Genomic DNA, 20,606 nt, shown 5'->3' with positions numbered 1-20,606 from the left:
ACCAATTAGCTCCTGCTGGCCTCCAGGCTTTCTTGGTATCACAAAAACATGTCACACATTCTGAAGCCCATTATTAGCATCCTAGCTCTTCTTACCTCCTCCCTTACCCTAACCCCTCTGCCCCCCCCCCAGCTACTTAATCTCCTTTTAACACTGCTATTTGTGGTATGCTGGCTTTGCCCGTCTACCCCTCTCAGGCTCTCCCTCTTCTTCTCTGTCTCCCTCTTCTCCCTTTCCTTTTCTCTGCTCTTCAGTGTTCTTCCTCCTGGATGTTCCTCTCTCGCTCTCTGCTCTGCTCTGGACCACTGTCTCTCGTGGTCAGGTGAAACCTGCTGGCCACATTTAGTCTACATTTTTCTCCTCCTGCTCTGGACTTTTTCAGATGCCCCTGCCTGTTTCTCTCTCATATCTACAATGAAAGCTACCCCCTTAACCATACCATAGAGCGGTCAAGTTGTCAGCTTATCCAGTTACCAGGGTCAGTAGAAAACAAACCATCAGGTGCTTAATCATGTCCTCAGAGAACACTGTGCAGAGACAAGGATGAACACTGTCAGGATTGAAATGGAGTCACGCTGGGCAGAGCTGCGGCTGTTTGTAATCCCACGGTGTGGGAGGCTGAAGCAGGAGGAACAGCAGTTTGAGGGCAGCCTAGGTTTCATTACCTGGCCCTTTTTCAAACCAACAGGATTGAGCTGCTTGCTGTAGCCTTTGGAAAGAAACTAAACCCAAGAGTTATGCAGAAATGGTTCCTAGCACGGAACCTGGCACTATGGGAGTGTATTTTGACCTTGAGTCCTGCTTGTGGTCTCTACAGGATTTTGTTTTCAGTCACAGGTATATTTCACCTCAAGACTGAGGTGTTAAGGCGAAGAGTGGTGGAACGTAATCCATCTACCTCCCAGGAACAGACATTTCAAGGAGAGGCTTGTTGGTTGTCAGACTGTTGAAACAAAGGACTCCAAGCAATTAGACCCCCCTCTGGCATTCTCCTGCAGGGAGAGGCAATGGCTGAAGCCCTGGGGGCATCCGGAACAGGAATTTGTCTCCTGGAGAAAAATTTGCAGCTTGTGCGACGACCTTAACCTCACAGCAGAGCTGTAAACAGGTGGGCAGAGAATAACCCTGCTTGTCTAGTTATGCGAATCCCTTGCTCGGTGTTTAAACCTACCCTCACGTCAGGCAGATGACAAAGAGAGTCATCTCTTTGTCAGTCTTTCCAGGGCCACAGTGAACATATCTCCCTTCTCTGCTTTTCACTATTAGTTTGGCTCCATAACCCCTGAATCTGGCCTGCCTCTGTAGCTCACACCTGCACCAACATCCATGCCATTAGAGCCTGGGCTGGTCCTTTTTAACTCCGAATTCCTAACATCCATCCAAGTGCCCAGCACATGGGATTCTCAGGTACACGTTCCCTCCACCATGAAAAGGAGCACCGTTTCTTCCGTTGTGAGAAAAAGGTGGGTTCAGTGATGTATCCCCCCCACCCCACCCGTGACAGCTGGGAAGTGGTTCCACATCACCGTTGTGGCTGGCCTAGGATTGCAGACTTCTGTGCGCTAATGGTTTTATCACAAGTTAGGGTCCAATTTAGCCCTGACTAAACAAACAACAGGCTGTAGTAACAGAAGCAGCCAGAAGCCCGCCCCAGCAGTGCCTGCAGCCAGGGAGGTCTCCCAGCCCCCACCTCAGGCAACTTGCATCTGTGCTCCAGCCCACAATTTCTCCAGAGCTCCGGATTGGTCCTCAGAGCCACGGAGCTGTGAGAGAGCCTGTATATATTCCTCAGAGGGAAAGGCTGCCCCAGACAGTGTTGAAGTTTCCAGAGACCTGTTCGGCTGTTGAGAAGTTCGCGTTCAAGACTGAGGACCTAAACCGCTTGCCAAAATGTGTAAGGGACTGGCAGCGCTGCCGCACTCGTGCCTGGAAAGGTGAGACCCGAACTCCTTTGGTGTAGGAGATAAAGATGTGGTGCGCCTTTACTCAAGGGGGGGATGTACCGTGGGATGAGGTCACGGGGATGAAACAGCTGGTTGGTGATAGACTTGGCATCCACACATCTGTAGTAGTACAGAGATTTGGAAAAAATCTGCGCTGGAGATCCAACAGGAGAGAATTCATGTGCCATTAGTTAGTACACAGTGTCTTTTCCTTCCGGAAGATGCCTACTCTGTAGGTGTGTATGTGTGTGTGTGTGTGTGTCTTCTCTCTGTGTGTGTGTGTTTAAAAGGTAGCTTCCAACATCAAAGCATAAAATTATCTGGGCTTGAATTCTGGCTCCCCTACTTATGATTGTGTAGCTTTGAGCTGTTTCCTTAACCCCTCGCTTTGTCTATCTGTAGAGGGAGGCAGCCTATCTGTCTACTTCACAGGCTGGTGTGGGGACCCCAGTAAGCGCTCATGTGTGCAGTGCTCAGAAGAAAGTCTGACACAATAGAACTGTGGGAGGAATGACCTTTATTCACGGCTAGAGATCGGAAGTGCAGCCTCTGCCGGGTTTGAAGTGGGACAGAGGGAGCTTCTCATTTTCCCCAGTACCTTAACCTCATTAGATAGAAGTAGTTGGATTGCTGGCAAAAGACAAACTCCTGAGATGCAAGGTTTGCTTATTGTCTAGAGTTCTCGGACACATAGTTGTCCTGGACTGTACTATCTAGTCTGCAAAGAATCCTACATCCAAAATAAACATCTTACTAAAAATGACATCGTAACCCTGTGATCTGGGTGGGAAGCCAGGTTCTGCTCTTTTAGGAAATGGGTCTGGTTAGATGTATGTTGACCCTCAATCATTAAAGGAGGTAAAAATGACTCCCATACAGCCTACTTCTGTTCCTAAGGGCAGTGGCGATGTTTGTCCGAGAAGGTAACATTGTTTAGTGGGCCATCAAGGACGTTTGCCTTTTTAGAACTTCACATTTTCCTTGGTGCTTTCCATCCCAGCAATAAATTTGAAGTGATTGAAAATAAGATAAGGCATTACAGCCTATTCCCCAGAGTTAGAAGCACACTGGTTTTAAACTGGTGAACATAGGAGAAGCCAGTAGCAGTGGAGTGTGTAGGAGCTGGCTGGTAACTCAATAGCCAGTTATTCGTTGGGCAGGGGTGGGGGTGTGGATTGGGAGGGGTGGAGATGGCTGGGGGTAGGATGGGGGTGGAGGGTGGGGGGGGTGGGTTCCGGGACTCAGAACTATTGATTGCTTTGCTCCCTCTCACCTCTACCTCCTCTGTAGAAAGCTCCAGAAATAGGCAGCATGCGGAGAGCTGCGAAGCAGCCCAACTTCTTTGAAGAGCAGATGATGCATCTTGCTTTTCTCTTTAGCTGTGAGAGTCGCACATTGACTGTGCACAGTATGGATGGATGCCTTTAGCCCACTTGGTATCTGCAGTTGAGCTATCTTCCTTCATCACAACGGTGAACAGTTGATGCCACCACTGTGACAGCCTGCAGGAGTTCGGGCATCTTGACATTGCTACACATCTTGCCCCCTGTTTTTATGCAACGCACAATGTTTACAGAGATACAGTGATGGGATTTTTGCAGTTATTTCTATTACTGTCATGTGTTAGATTCATTATCAACTTTAGAATTTATTTATATTCACATTTATTATTTATCCACTTTATTTCTAGCTGGGGGTTAGTGTTAGTCTTACTGGAAATGTATACATTTGAAGCCCACTGTGGTGGATAGGCTAGTGACATAATTGAGCATTTTGCAGAATTCGTAATGTTAAGAATTCAGTAAGCTAATAATGTTGGAGGAGTTTGCCGAGAAACTGTGGATTCTTCCTAATGAAGCAATTTCAGGTATTTCAAGCCTGTATACACTCCTTAGATGATGACAAGCCATACCTTGCACACAGGACAGCGTCCCCATCCATGTAGGAAGGCAAATGAGGATGCGTATTACTGAATGCTGTAGTCTAGTGGAGAGGAATAAACTACCAAGTACTAGAAGTACAAAGTGGGGACCCGGTTGGGCCTTTGAGCTTTTGATCGTTGGAGAGGACTTCACAGGGAGTTAAGCAAATGATGCTTAAACTAATCTTACAGGGCAGAAGATCTAGGCAGATATAAGTAGGAGGAAGGGATCTGAGGAATGCCTTCAAGGCCAAGGCAACAGCTGCCTGTGCAGACGTGAATGTAACCGAAAGTTGGGCCAATGTTTATGCAATCTGTACCAAATCTCAGGCAAGGAAGGAAGGAAAACCCCAAGTTTTCACTCATTTTTGGCACAGCCTCCTAGGTAGCGCATTTCACTCATCATTCCGTAATTTGGATTGGGTTTGTCTTCACGGATGAGTATGCTAGAGACTGTCTAACAGTGCCGGATGGTATTTAAGAGCTTTGGTGGTGGGGGTAGTTTTCTATCACTATAACAAATGACCTGAGAAGATCAGCTTACAAAGAGAAAGGGTTTCCTTTGGCTCCTGCTTCTGGCGGTTCCATTTCATAATCAGCTGGCTATGCTGCTTTTGGAGTTGCAAAATAGAGTGCACGGCAGAGCAAAACTGCTCACCTCGTTCCCATGTAACAAAGAAAAGCTGGAAGAGTGGTCTCACATCCCACTGAGAGGACACACCACCACTGACTCTCTAGGTCCTGCCTCTTAGAGAGTCCACCACCTCCCATCAGCACCTCCTATAGACCAAGCTTTGGATGGTTGGATCTTTGTGGAGACATTTAAGATACAAGCCACAGTAGGGCTTAGCAGGTGTTCCTTATGGGAGCCCTCCACTCACTGCGTGGGTTCTTCTTCTTAGAACATTATCCCATCTGTAATAAGGTTCTTACTAGGTCCAAGTTGATACAAGGACCATGCTCCAAAACCTGCAGATCCTGCAGACCTGGAAGCCTCAGGTATTTTGTTATAGTATCAGAGAACAGATTAAAAATGCCTGGGCTCACCCGTATTTCTTGACTCTGAGAACTGAAGATATTTCCTTGGAACAAGATTCTTTTTCTTTCTTTGCCTAGAAGAATTCAAAACAGACAGTCAGCATTTGGTACATAGTAGGCTCTTGATAAATATTTTCCTGAAAAGGTTCTTGAATAATCGAGAGTCGCTGGAGACAGGTCTGCCCATAGTCAACCTGGCACTTTCCTCTGCTTTTCATGGGGATGGGGAAGAACGGACATGTTAGGTCACAATGGGAAAAAATACTGAGGTAATGAGGAGTTCCTGTAGGGGTGAGGGAAGGGAGTGGAAAAGACAAGACGAAATCCAGCATTTCTATACTAGAGGCAGAAACCACTTGGTAAGCAGGAGGTAGTTTGTCTTCAAGGATGGCAAGCCTTTGGCTCTTGGCCGTTAAGGAACTTCACAGCTTGGGTGCCTCTCCTGAAGCCACTGTCACACCTCCTTCAGTGGCTTCTCTTCCCTCTGTTAACAGAACACTTCCCCCTTTTCCTCATTGAGTCTGGGTTATGCTGTATCACAGGCTCTCAGGGCCCAGAAGCTTAGTCGGGAAGGGTCCTTGGAAGGTTGTCTGATCTCTTTCTCCTTTTCTAGTAAGAACTCAGAGTATAGCGGATGGATGATAATAAAATAAAGTTTGTTTCTCGGGCCAGTGTTAATGGCTTGTCTTGCTGACCAGAGAGAAAAGAAGTGAAACCTTAATTAATTCAGGCAGGATCAATCATTAGCAACAGGAAGCAGGATGTGAATGGAGGCCAGCCAATAATGGGTTCCTGTCTCTCTTTTTCCTTTAAAGTTTCACTCAGTTCTCAGATAACGTGGGATCTGGACCATATTTTAAAGACAGAGTCCAGTTGCCCGAGGATAAAGACAGCAAATGCCTGACCCTCTGACTGTCCCAGAAAGTGGCTGAGGAGACAAACTAGCAGCACAAAGGGGAAGGCAGATGCAGCGCAGGAGGGGTGGCTTTGCAGTCTCTGCCTCTGCGTTAGCCCTGGAATGGGACATGGAAAGACCAGAGACCACAGCTGTCCTCTTGATTCCTTTCTGTAGGAGCTGGAAAGCACTGGCTGTCTTTGAGCCTCATTCCTCCTCTGAACATGAGTATCTATCTTGTTGGAAAGAAATGGCACAAGAAAGAAAAGAAACAAAATTCACAAGGTGGCAGGCATCACGGGTAGACCCTACTGAGAATCTCTGGAGGCAGCCGGGAAAACACTGTATTAGTCAGTTAGGTGTCAAAGTCTTTGATAAACATTTCTTTCATACATAATTGTTCACCTTCCTGAAGTATTCTTCATGTTCCTCCTTTTTAGAAAACACACTGTGAGCCCTGTATAAAACATTAGAAAACACATTAAAAACTACGATTCTTATTCAGGAATCAACAGTAGAACTCCTTAACACTTGTAACTACCCAGTAAACATGCAAACTCTTAGTGACCATTTTGCAGTTGTTCTGTTTGAATTAAGATCCAAACCTTGACACATTTGAGATTAGGGTTCTTAGATCTCACAAACAACTCCCCTCCATTACCTAACACAATATTTGCAGGTATAGTTTAGGAAGCTATGTTATACTCTTAGAAAGAGTTTCTGGATGGAGAGCAGGCAGAGATCCTGAACTACTATCTTGAAGTTTAATAGGCACAGGGCAGTTCTGGGTTCCCTCTAGGAATCACTCTTGCAAGACTTGACCATGCATGTTCCTGTATTCCCCTCACCCTGATCATGCATGTTCCTGTATTCTCCTCACCCTGACCATGCATGTTCCTGTATTCTCCTCACCCTGACCATGCATGTTCCTGTATTCTCCTCACCCTGACCATGCATGTTCCTGTATTCTCCTTCTCACCTTGACCATGCATGTTCCTGTATTCTCCTCACCCTGACCATGCATGTTCCTGTATTCTCCTTCTCACCCTGACCATGCATGTTCCTGTATTCTCCTCACCCTGATCATGCATGTTCCTGTATTCTCCTTCTCATCCTGATCATGCATGTTCCTGTATTCTCCTTCTCACCTTGACCATGCATGTTCCTGTATTCTCCTCACCCTGACCATGCATGTTCCTGTATTCTCCTTCTCACCCTGACCATGCATGTTCCTGTATTCTCCTTCTCATCCTGATCATGCATGTTCCTGTATTCTCCTTCTCACCCTGATCATGCATGTTCCTGTATTCTCCTTCTCACCCTGATCATGCATGTTCCTGTATTCTCCTTCTCACCCTGATCATACATGTTCCTCTATAATTTTTTTCACCCTGATCATGCATGTTCCTCTATAATTTTTTTCACCCTGATCAAGCATGTTCTTCTGTATGCCTTCTCCCCCAACTACCTTGCTATTCTGAATTCAGACTTCACATATTATTATTTTTTTCATTTTAATTTAATTATTTTCTGTACATAAATCCAGTCATATATTTAAAGGCTATAGCAATTATATTGTACTAGATGTGCACCTGTCAATTGAGATATGTATAACCTGGAATGTAAAAAAAACCAGTTTCCTAAGTGTATATTATGTATATTGATTATAGTCCCTCTGTTACCCTCTCTCATCTTCTTCCCAATCTGATTGAACCTTGCGTTCTACCCAATAAGTCTCATTCTTATTTTCCTGTAGTTTCTTTGTTTGTTTTGTGTGTACGCATATGTGTATGTGACCCATGTAGTTTAATTAATATTTATTGCATGAGCATTGGTGGGGTTATTTACTGGAGGTCCACCTGTACCTGCACACGCACATCTGTATACACACCCCTGCACACACACATCTGTGTACACACACCTGTACCCACACATCTGTATACACACACCTGCACACACACATCTGTGTACACACACCTGGCCACACACATATCTACATACACAGATGCACACATGCACACACACCCCTCACACACTGCGGAGGGGGGTTGAGTCTTTTCTGGAACATGAGTGGATCTAATCAGCCTAAAGGTCAGAAGCATGCATAGTTAACACCGCAGCTTCACGTGCATCTTTGGCCTGTTCACCTGGCCCTAAAGCTCCTAGAACATCCACAGGGTGTTTCCTGGCAAGGTATTCTACTGCTGCTGTACCCAGGTAAGGCAACCTAAGTAGGCACTTTTCCTTTAAAAAGGAAATGCTTCAGGGCGTAAGGGATTAGTCAAACAGCTTTGGAAGCCTCCAGACAGCAGCTTCTTGAGCAGGTTCACTTCAGGAATAGTGAATGAGTCTGAGACTAGTGTCCTGTCAACTCCAGTGGCCTCTCCAGACACTTCTCTAGCAGCATGGAGTTCATCCGGACCCGTCCTCACGTATAGCCCTTCAGCTCCCTATTCTAGACAGCCATGGGAACTGTCCCCTAGAGTCACAGGAGGAGATGGAACTTGAAGTAAACTGCATGCGGCAGCATGAAGCACCCCACTCCCCAAGCGTTTATTATTAGCAGTGAAGTGTGGACAGCTATTTTGGTCAAGCTGTGGCTTTTGTTGATTTGTGTGTGTGCAGAACATCTGTTTCTTGATGAGACACTCGTCTACAGGATTCAAGAAGTTTGGAAAAACTCAAGATGTTCTGTCTAAAAAGTGGCTTCCTGTATCCTGGCAGCTTGTTTCAAGTGGTAGTTTACAAGGGATACTTGGGTCTACGGAAGTGTGAGACTTAACCACACGCCTTTTGGGGATTGTCTAGTCTGGTGATCTGGCCCTTTCTGTATTACAAATTTCTAGAGTCTTACATCTGCTTCCGAATCCCCCACGTATAGCACAAATATGCCGCTCGAATACATAGATTAATACTTACATCCTTGTACGGTGTTCTTATGACTTTGATAAAAGACATCTTTTGTTGCAGTCAGGGACTTACTTGGATTTATACTTAGTAAAAGTGACTTTCTCTTACTGCATTTATTTGTGTGTACGTGTATATTTATATGTGTTGTTTGGTGTGTGTGTGTATGTGTGTGTGTATGTGTGTGAAAGTGTGTGCTACAGTGCTCATATGAAGGCCAGAGGACAACTTGAGGGATTCTGTTCTCTCCTTCTATCACATGGGTTCTGAAGATGAAGGTCAGGTTTACAGTTATGTCGGCAAGTGCTATTATCCACTGTGTAATCTAGCCATCTCTAGGGAATAACATCTTTGACAAATTCACTTTCTGTGGGCAGTATTTGGGTGTCTTGGCCGAGAGTTTGGTGCTATAACAGGATGTCTGAGACCGGGTGGCTTGTAAGAGAAGGACATTTATTTAGACTCACGGTTCTGTAGGCTGAGTTGTCATAGAGCAGACCGTTAGCTTCTCATATTGAATCACAGCCCGATGATAGAGCAAATGTCAAGTAAGTGTCTGTGGAAGAGTCAACAGGAGCCTGGGTGGGGGTGGCCCTGCTGTGTGTGGCTTGAGGCTCAGAGTCACCAATCCAGCCCCGGAGAGAGCTGCCTTAGTCCCACCAATGACTTAGCCTTCCACTCAAGGCCTCATCACCTCCCAGCCTGTTACTCTTGGTGATAAATTACACATTATAGTTTGGAAAAGAGAAACTATATTTAATTCACAGCTGTGCCCTGCAATTGAATGCAATTTTGACGCCATCTGTCTGGAGTTAAAGTCAACTTCCACCGGATAAGGTCTCTATCCCATAAGAGTTTTCCCGTTTCATCTATCCCGTAGACCCCAGAAACTTGTCATTAAGCTTGGCAGCAGTCACCTTTGCCTAGTGAGCTGCCTTTCAGGCCCAGAACTAGAGGGTTATTTTCATCACCACGTTCGCTGTTGACTCCAGTTCTGCTAACTAGGATGAAGGCAGTCTCTATAAAGTCTTTGGAAATCAATCGTAAATACCCAACACTTGTTGTCATATACTGCTGGTCTCAGGGGGGCGGGGAGTGGTGGTGAGGTGATCTAGCAAAAGAGAAAAAGGATACTGATGTAGCCTTCTCCCTGCCTCCTCTTCCCGGATCCACCGTCAGAACAGGGATACGTAGCAGCGGCACCCAGTCCATCTTATGTTGAACATGAGCACAGAGAAGGTGCCTGAGCCCCCTTCCGTGCCTTTTTCTCACCTTGCCCTGCTTTCGTAAACCAGTGTTTCAGTTTGCCAGTCCACTTCCCTCGTCCCTCTGCCCATTCCACGTTGAGCACCACGTGTTGAAGAGTGTGCTCCTTAGCCTTCCAATCGCGTGCTAAGGTTTCTACTCCATTCTTCCGTGAACTCTGCGTGTCACATCTAACTCCTGCTGAGAGAAGTCTTCAGTGACCTCCCTCATCAAGACCTGTCTGCAACCCTCAAGGCCACCAGCTTCAATCTCCCTGGCCAGCTCCATTCCAAGGTTCCTGCTAGGAAATCTTCCACAGAGCCATAGGCAGTCTCTCCGCTCAACACATGCTTTTGACTCCGGGCTGTCCCAGCAGAGACAACCATATTGGTTCCCATAGAACATACTCAGCATTGCTTAGAGATCAGATTTAAATACCTGTTTTACAATCCCAGGAGGGAGAGCCATTTCTCTGTCAGATACAGTGTCTGTAAATGGAAAAGAAACACAGAAGGCCTGCACAGAGGTCAACTTTGGTTATTTAACTAACCCTTAATTGTCTGTGTTTTTCTTCCAGCTGAAATGGTCATCACCAGGGAGATTGGGTGCCAGGGTGCAAGAAGCTCCCATATGAAGGAGTTCTGGAAGCATATCTTTATGATCATTTTCACCCAGTGATGTTAAAAACAAAACAAAACTTGGGTCCTCAGCAGAGACTTGGGCCTAGGGACCCTTTATTGGTCTTTATCTTGACTTTTGTTTCAAGCAACTATAGTGAGGGTTTCATTAGCTGCAGTTCTATAAATTCTTTAAACTCGGGTAAACACGATCAGGGCTTTCATCCACCCACCTCCTGGGGGTGTCACCTTGGAACCTTAGTTTTTAACCCTCTTAATGTCTCTTTCATCCATTGAATTTCTTAATTTCTTCCTTTAAAGTTTTAAATTCTCACCCCTCCCTGTGGTGTGTGTGTGTTGGCTGGGAGTAGGGGGCTGACTATGTGCATTTGCCCTTGAAGACCCAAGGCATCAGATCTCTCTGGATCTGAGAACGCTCAGAATGGCTTTTAAACTTTCCTTATGTACAGTTAACCATACCTAAAAAGCAAAAGGGAGATGACGGATTCATTTCCTATTGCCATTGTAACAGTTGCCACAAGTTTGTTTGGGGGTCTCAAAATAATACACATTTCTTCTCACATAGTTCTAGAGGTCAGAAGTCTGAAATGGATCCCATTTCTTCGTCTTTTATAGCATTAGGAGGTGACCTGCATTCTTTGGCATACTGCCCGACCTTCATCTTTAAAGCCAGCAATTTTGCAGTATCTCCACTCATTGTCACATTACCTTAAGAACCTGGTCCTCTTGCTTTCTTTGTACAACGACCGTTCTACAATGAGCCCACCGTAGCTTTATCACTTCTGCCCCATAAGGTATCCACAGGTCCTACAAGCCAAGATGGGACCTCCTTGAAGAGCCATTCTTTAGTCTGCATACAGGAGATATGGGAATGAAATTTAGTGTGACTCAGTCTACCCTCATGCCTGTTCCTATTTATTCCTGGCTGTTGTTCATCATTGTCAGTGGAAATATCTCAGTCACAGGCCATGTCTTCTCAAGGGTTTACACAGATGTTTTCCCAACCAGAAGATGCTGCTCATTCTTTCCGTGGGACGCTCATAGGCCCCTCTGGCAACGTTCCTCCAAATCTCCAGACTTTTTTTTTCTTATGTGTGCTTTGTATCAATCTTGACTTAACATTTGCAATACATGTTAGATTTCCATCATTCTGGTTCAAGTCCCCCGTTTCGAGGAAGGCTCTTAGCCTGAAGGCTGATGTAATATTTGCCTATGTTTGTCAACATTGTGTCTCCTGGCTTGTGGCAGCCTGTCTGGTTCCTGGACCCTGTTTCCATAACAAGCCCAGATCTAAAAGTTAGTAACAACTTCAGGGAGTTCCTATTCTTCTGTCTTCCGTGTTTGGATGCTGTAGTGCAGAATGCATTCATTGCTTTGAAAGCTTTAAGAAGCGTTTTTAGGAAAATGCAAGCTTCCACATGAAAGTTTGGGAACAATCTCTGAAGAGTTAGGACAAGGATAAAAAGAGATTGAGATCTCTGGAGACCAAAAAACAAAACAAAACAAAACATACCACCTTCCCCCTGGCATGCAGTCTCTGCCAAATTATGTACCCTCAAACAATGGTCCTTCTGGAAGAATGCTCCCCAGCCAAGGAAAAGCCATTCTGCTTCTTTTGAACTCTCACACACAATGTTTTGCCTTCCATTGCTCATACCACTTCTTAGGGGTGGGAGGTGGAACAGGGGTGATTTCACACCTGTCATCCAATTGCCTTGACCTCTCTTGTGCTGAGGTCACAGGTATGAACCACCATGCCTGGAGAACCTGCATCCTCAGATTCACCTTCAGTTGGCATCAAATGTTCAGAACAATCATATGATTAGGCGTCACCATGCCGCTATTTTACTAACAAACGCCTGCTCATAGTCAGAAAGTAAACCCCCAAAACCTCAGCTCTGCTGCATGGTGTGCTAGCTCCAAATCAAGGATTTTTAGCACATGTCAAGGCTGCATTCCAATAACTCACCCCGTCCTTGTCTCCATGTAAAGGGGAAGCTATCAGAAGCCAGAAATGTTTATTAATATCATAAAGTATTCCCATGGTATCTCTTACACTCCATGACAAACAGCCCTTGTTCCATTAAAGCCAGACAAGTAAACTATTATAGAAATGAACTTAAGAAACAATAGCTCATTCTTGAAAATGGAAATCCGAGAAATTAAAAGCTTCTGTTTCAACATTTTCTTTTCCAGGGAAAGAGAAAAGATGATTTGAAATCTAATTGCAGCAATAGAAACAGTCCTCTGGTCCTCATTGCTGTGTCATTATTTTCTCAACAACCCATTTTTAGTCATTAGGCAAAGAGAAACATTGAATAAGCCCTCTGATTTCTCAGGTAATTTTTCTGACAATGCATCGTGAGAGAAGACACCGAGTTAGGGAAGTGATGGAACGCATATTGGTGTTTAGTAAGATCGCGGTCTTGGTGTTCTCCGTTTCTTCTCTTTCCTTTTCTCCTTCTTTAATACCCCTTATTTATTCTTTCATCTTTTCTTTAGGATATGCTAAATGAGTTTAAAGTAGGAGCCACATGCAGCAGCAAGTGTTTAGTCTGCGGAGCCTCTCTGTAATTGAACATAAAAGAGTGCTTGGCAGTTGTGGGTACCACCACTGTCCACAGAAGCTCTCGTGGGAACTTTGCTGACCCTTCCACCTTTGGAACTCAAAATTTCCACAAATATCTGTCTTCCTCAACTGGAGGACCATTTCCCACTCATCATTATCTAGCTCCAAACTGAATTACCAAAAGTCCAGCGTTCCTGCCAGCGCTATTTTGAATAAGATGGGGAATTGAAGGTCAAAGGGAAATGAGCTGTTTCTGGCCTGTCCGTCTTGTCCCTACTATCTCTTTATTACCCCCAGTAACCTACCCGGAGTAATAAGTATGTCAGAAACAGACAATAAAATCTTGGGAAATGTCCCAATTTCCATGAGAATCATTTAGTAGAGAGTGGACAGAGCTTGGGAAAAACAATGCTATTGTAAAAATACAAACTAAAGCAACATCTCAAGAGGAGAAATGTCACAGCATGGCTGCAGTGTGCTGGGCAGCCCCCGAGGTCTTAGAAAAAGCAGCATCAGTGAAGACAATATTACCTCATTCTCTATGCTTTCGGGGTTGTGCATGTGTCGAGGTAGAGACTGTCTGAAAGAAGCTTACCTAATTGTCAAGCACACATACTCACTGAGCCTATTCCATCTCCTTGTTCATCCCACAGAGACCATGACAGACAGCCCTTGTTCCGCTGAAGTCTGACATATAGATCAGTACAGAATGAATGTATGGATTCTGTGTATACAATGCTATGGTAGGGGCGCACTTGTAATAACACACAAGTTTATAAAATATTCACTCTGCACCAAAAAGCTGCTGTAGGCACCTCATGGATAGTTTAGCATCCTCATCATGGGACTCCATCACCGTTTTGTTACGCTAAGTGAGTTGTGTTCTTTAGTAACGTGGGAAGGGACGCTGCTGGATGGTGGAAGGTAGAAGATACAGCCATGGGCTGTGACTCCACTTCCTGTTTCCCACCCTGTGGATAGGCTCAAGGGGTAGCAGAGTTTGGAGGAAGGAATGAAATCAGAAGGATTCTAAACTGTTGTGTGGTAGAGGATTTGTGGGGAACGCTTGCGAGCTGTCAAAGAGGTGCTTGGCGTGCAAGAAATTGTGGCGGATAGCGGGAAACAAGACAGGTTACAAGAGACATGGACAGCCAGAAACCCATGTTTTGAGTTTGGGATAGACCAAGCAGGGCATGGGGAGGGGTGGTGTGGAAAGGGGAGGGTTAGTGAGTCAGATGTCATGGTAGTTCAGTTCTTCAGAACTGGTAAATTGAAATGTGGAGGAGGGAAGACGCATTGAAAGAATTTTCTGGAAAAAGGAGCAACACATGTAGCCAATCAGCTGTTGGAATGAGGAAAAGAGTCCATAAGGATCGGGGGTACAGGTTATTATGAGAATGACTTGGTTGCACTTACAGCTGAGATAGGTCATTGGGAATGCGTGGAAGGATGGGTAATGATGGCGCCACTCTCAGCCCATGAAGATTATGGATCTTTGCTTTTCTCACTTATGTGCCAAAGATGTTGAATGTTACAACTGTAAAATCTCACTATGGTGAGAGGGTTAGCAGGAGTCTTATCACCTGTTTCCTTTATTCCATCCCCACCTTCCCTGCTCTTTCTTTGGATTAGACCAAAGAACTCAAGTCTCATTCAAGCTTACCCAGCAAAGTGACTCTCACTGTGTGTTTCCCTTTATTGCCCATGACTTTTTTGTTCTGGGTCTATACTACGTATGTTCCTTTCTTAGCACAGGACTTTCTGTAATAACATGAGAAATTATAAACCCTGGGGCTTATGGTGTGCTGTGGTCAGTGTGCCAAGCACTGAGAGAAATGCCTCACGCACAGTAGCTCATCTCACCACCACAAAAGATACTTAGGTAAGTACCATTGTTCTTGTTGACAATGAGAAATCAAGCAAATAGGGTTCAGAAAGTACCCAAAGCCTGGTGAGTGGGCTGAGAAGTCTGAGGTGGCCATGCCTGACCTTGGTCACTAGGCTATCCCATTTTTTCCTTTAAGGAAAAGGAGCTTTTGGGGAGTTCAAGCTTTCTGGAAAGTGATTCAGTGTTCCACTTGGCTTCTCCCAAGGAACAACCTGTTCAACATGTAGACGGTTGCTTCCAGTCCTGTAATCTGTGAGATGGGGTTTGCATCAGTTACAGGCAGACACCTCTTTTCTGCCAAGTGCACGGAAGAGATTAAACAGGGGTTGGAGTATTATTTGCGAGTGTGAAACAGACTGGAGATCTGGAAAGTATCTTATGATGTCACGGGGATGGGTCCAATGCAACTGGCTGCTACTCTTGCCTTGATGGCTTTTCTTGGTAATGGAAACTTCTCCACATTTATTGTTGACTATTTCCATGGTTTCCCCACAGTTATGGTTCATTAATTCTCCCAAACGCCTTCTGTTTGAATTTGAGCAATCTCTCTCTCTTTCGCGAGAGCATTATAAAATTATACTTATAAAATTCTGAATTGCTTTAGATGGACACTGTTACTTTTAAGGGTCTTGTTTGAAGCTCCAGAGGCTCTGGCGGTCAGTCCAGGGTCTGCTGCTTGGGTGGAGGTGTCATCTGAAGTTGAACTTCAAGCTCTGCAGCTCTAGATTTAGAATCACTATGAACACGGTTCTAGCCGTCCTCCCACCTCTGCTCCCCACCTCCGCAGTCCCCCATTTGTCCTGGTCTGGGTGACAATGGGCAGACACGTGCAGCTATGGTGGGACAGACTAGTTCTAGAGGCTTAAATGACAGTGTTGTGGCCTTTTGTCCAGGGGAGTTTCCTCTCTCTCTTTCTCTTTCCTCTTCTTCCTTTTCTCTCTCCTTTATTTTTTGTTTCCTTCTGTGTCTCAAACACTGGCTTCAACACTGTGGGGAAGAAGCTATGTAGTGCCTTCTCAGTGATTTATGGAGAAGAGATATGGAAGTAGCATACAGTTCGCCATCATCATTGACTTTTAAGCTCAGGGTTACAAGTCCCCAAGTCAAAGGAATATTGGGAGTGAGAACTCGTACTGTGTGCACAGATGTTAAATAAGTAGAGATGCTGATGGCAAAGATGATGACAGTGGTCGCAATGGCAGTAATAGCAATAGCTGGGATTTGTAGCATACTATTTATGTACCAGGGACTGGGCCAACCTGCACTGTCATTATCTCTCACATACTCACAGGAACGTCTTATACCATCTCCTAATTCATCCTCATTTTACTGATCAAGTTGTTGAGCCCCAAGGTTACACGGCTTGTGTAAAGTCACTCAGATAGTAAGTGACTATTGGAAAATAAGGTGATCTATTCAAGACCAATTCTAGGTTGTTTTTGGTAAGGAACCAACTATATTAATGGTTAGTTGTGGGTGATGGTTTCTCAATATCCTCGCAAGCAAGACCACTGTAGCTACAACGAAACCAAACTGAACACGTACTTTTTGAGCAAACACTTAACGAGCTGATGAAAAGTGTTTATATAATTTATTCCACAATATCAACAAAGTTCCAGTTGTTTGTGTTCCTCTTGTGCCTTGTATGAAAGATTCACTAGCCCACAACAGGGTCAGAGAGTTGAGATTTTGATGCCCTCGTGGTTGATATTAGACAATGGAAAATCTCAGGGTCAATGACGGGATCTGGGGCTAAGGAGGGGTCCAGCCGCAGGCGCCATCCCTAGGAGTGAAGGGTGAGATGCATCTTTACCATGAACAAGGGGTTCACAATAGTCATACCAGTCTGAATGAGCCTCACTTCTGTGACCAGAAAGAGACCATTATTTGTAGCAAACATTCTGCGTACAGTGATCTTGATCAGATCAGCGGGAACTGTTGTAGATGGCCCCACAGGAGCTGAACTTTCTAAAAGGCTTGCTGATCACCACTGAGAAGTGAATCTCTAACTGGAGCAAGTACCTGGTGACCTACACCCACCTCACACTGTTGCAGTCGGAAGCAGAAGCAGGCAAGAGTATAATGAGCTAACACGTTTCGTTGTATTTCGCTCTTTTGTTCCCCAGGAGACTTCCACACAAGTAGTATTGTGTGGCCTCAGGCAGGCACCCAGCAAAGATACCGCTCATTATTCTGTTAAGGAAGCAAGTGAGTAGAAGAAACTGCATATGGCCCTGTTTTTTAATGAGCATTCTGATCTTATGAAAAAATTAGCTTATTTAAACAAGTGTCCTATTGACTACCTGCATGTGTGTGTATGTGTGTGTTTGTGTATGTTCATTTGCACAGATGCCAGAGGACAACCTTGGCTATCATCCCTCAGAGCTTTATTTTATTTTATTTTATTTTATTTTATTTTTTGAGACAGGCTCGCTCTCTGGCCTTTAACCCACAAAGTAGGCCAGGCCGACTGGCCAGTGAGGACCTAAGGACCTACTTGTCTCCCACTCTCCCGAAATGGGATTATAAATACATGCCACAGTTCCTACATTTTTTTTTAAACCTCGTTTCTGGATTTTTCATGCTTACAAGCTGAGTACTTTATCCACTAGGCCCCTTCGCAGCGCTTTGTTGCCTTGGCCTGTGAGGGCATCCGAGTGGCAACGGTCCGCACAGCGGAGGAAAGAGCTTGCACACAAAGTGGCAATGATTGTTATTAAGTCTGACAGGAAATGGTTGATCATAACAAGAGCTTGAAGGATGTAAGAGATAAACGTGTTTTCTATAAATATGCCATATTTGACAGCTGGCATTATCAATTCCATGTTTCCAACCATCTTATAGTTCAGAGTGTCATATAATGTAGCCAATCACACAAGCCCTTGGAAACAGTTGTCATGGCTGCAGCCACATCTCAGTTCCTTAGCAAGGATGGCATGGATATCTCTTGCCATCGTTCTCCACCTTTGGCCCACTACTGTCAATGACGGTTATTTTATGCAAACTAACCCTAGGGTCATTCACCTAAGGTACCAAATAGAAATTACATAAATCAGGTAAGAAGATGGGCCTATATTTTAATGGACCACTCTGTATTACATGGCTAAAGCAAAGGCAGTGGGTGGTTTCTTTTTAGCTAGGTGGAAGTAGTCGATGCCAGAGTGATGGAGTCTTTCTCTATTCGATTGGCCCGGCCCTGCCTTCTTCCAAACCTTGAGTGTTGATCATAACTTTTAAGCAGTATGTTCAGAAGAACTCTGGGAGGGGTCGGGGGTAAGCGAAGATGGTAGATAACAAGCATAGTGTGTGTCTGTGTGTGTGTGTCTGTGTGTACACATTTCTGTAGGTATTTATCGCTTTTTTAAGAAGCAAGAAACATATAGTTTTCCACTTTTGTGGAAAGGAGCCTGCAGCATTTCCTTAGCCAGATGCAGAGTTCTTTAACCCACAGCCATTGTGACGCGTGCCTCTTCGTGGCCAGCAGGGGGCATCTGCAACACAGATTTGGGTTGCATTGAGTTTAACCATTCAATAGTCAAGGCTTTTGGAAACCTGGGTTGAAAATGCTGCTCTCACATCCCAAGCTTCCAGCAGTGTCTTTCTCCATGGATGTACTTGAAATGCGTCTGGAGTCTAGGATTAAACCTGCCTGTGATTGCCAGATTCGTTACAAGCACGGGCCCCTAAAGGCTCCTCTGTGTCTTTAACATAGTCCGATGTCGCCTTGCATTATTTTCAGCTTTCTCGTCTCCTTAAAATATATCCTATGTGAGCGATGTGGATAACTGGATCTGTGCCCCACTTGAGCCCTGCTTGCTGGTTTTCTTCTCCCTCTCCATTTTCTTGTTCTTATTTTTGGGACTGGGAACCAACGCAGGCTCTTGCCCATGCTAGCATGGCACCAAGCACTCACCACGCTTCTTCCTCAGCCTCACACCTCTCTATCGCCAGCGACTTTATAGGGAGAAACCGAACTCAGCCATTTTATGGTCCTTGCAGTCGTCTGGTGGCTTTATGTCTCTCCAGTCAACCTAATTAGTCGACTGTGATTTGAAGCAGTCGTATTCAGAAGATCGGAGGGAGTTGGGGGGGGGCGCATAGCTGAAGATGGTCGCTAACAAACATTGGGGTGTGTCTGTGCATTTCCATGGGTGTTTATTGCTTTTTTTTTGGAAGCAAAAAGGCACATAGACTTTTCCCCTTATATCTCATCAATGTTTTCAGTGATAGAAAAAACATCTACAACATAGTTTGCACGGTGTACAATTGTGCCCTTTGGAGTTGTTCCAAACATCACCAGGGCCAGAAACACCATCTTAATCCTTGAAACATCCAGAATCCGAGCTTCTCTATGGGCTCTCAATCACATTTTCTCCAGTGCAGTTCTATTTCTAAAGAGGCTGAGTGGCTTCCGTTTGTAGGGAGACCTGGTGCTGGCCTTGCACACACATGCCTCTGAAGGTTAGAACTTGGAATTCCAACCCCCTGGTCAGCGTCCCCACTCGGGAGCCACTGAGCCTTGTATAAGGCTACCACTATTCAGACCATTGCAGCTTGAAGTCACTGGCGTAACTCATCTCTAGAACTATCTTCCTCCGAGCCTGCAATTAAACTCTCAGCTGGGCGTTTCCAATTGATTTTTATTTCAGAACAAGTTTTTGTTTTTGTTTTTCCCACTTGTAACACAAAAGGAGGGGGGAGGTAGACCAGAGAAGATACAAATCATTCCTTGTTAATCAGCATCAATGTAATTTAACCCGGGGAAAATGCCTAGTGTGCAGTCAAAGAAAGCAAGAGATTGTGGCTGGCAAGGTAAACAAATTAGAAAGTTTTCCTCTCCAGATAGAGATGCTTATGAAACCAAATTAATGTCAGATGCATTCAAGTTTATCATTAAAGTGGAGGGGGAGCTAATTCGGCAAGGTTGAGCTAATTTGGTTTTCTTGTGGATTTGTGCTATTCCCACACTTGTGTACGACTCCTGACGGAAAGGAAGGCAATCGAGGTGAAGCCGTTTTCCAGGAACTCTCAAGCCATGTAGCAACTCTGTGTTCTTTCTGTTTGTTTTGTTGTTCTAAGATGCTCAGTATTCAGAGTGGCTATGACTCTACCATTTGTCAACTTTAAACGATTACCGCTTGGTGAGCATAAATGCAATAATAATCATGCTTTTCTGTGTTGCTGCAAATGAATAATTAGGTCAGGTGACTTCCCGCTAACTTCCCAATGTCTTCTCCATCAGCCTGTATACTAGGCAGGAATGAAGTGCTTCCCAAACAATATTTTCCAAAGCACATTGCACACACACACACACCTGCATTCCCGAGGCAAACAAGAGGAAAAGAGTACCTAGTGTTCAGGTATAGTTACCAGCTCTGAGAAGGGAAAACACACACAAACATATACGTGTGTGTGTATATATTGAGTATCGTACATCTCAGGGTGGCTGTGTAGCCAAGGGCAACCCTAAACTACTCATCTACCTGCCTTTGCCTCCTAAGTGGTGGGGTTATAGACCTTTGGCACCACACACAGTTTAACTGGCTCTTCGGGTCAAACCCA

At 44.9% G+C, this 20,606-nt stretch overlaps 1 protein-coding gene across 1 annotated transcript in view; it reads left to right on the top strand.

Moving 5' to 3' along the window:
* Positions 1-1,781: 1,781 nt before the first annotated feature.
* The window catches only part of LOC130874854 (regulator of G-protein signaling 5), a 40,543-nt gene continuing 21,718 nt past the window's right edge, over positions 1,782-20,606 (top strand). Inside the window, exon 1 of the mRNA XM_057770386.1 lies at positions 1,782-1,934. Within this exon, the coding sequence (XP_057626369.1) occupies positions 1,891-1,934 (44 nt within the window). The 5' untranslated portion in view covers positions 1,782-1,890. The remainder of the gene's footprint in view (positions 1,935-20,606) is intronic.

Source organism: Chionomys nivalis, chromosome 5, assembly GCF_950005125.1.
Source record: "Chionomys nivalis chromosome 5, mChiNiv1.1, whole genome shotgun sequence".
NCBI lineage: Eukaryota > Metazoa > Chordata > Mammalia > Rodentia > Cricetidae > Chionomys > Chionomys nivalis.
The sequence above is the reverse complement of the archived record's forward strand: the minus strand, read 5'-3'. Positions and strand labels throughout refer to the sequence as shown.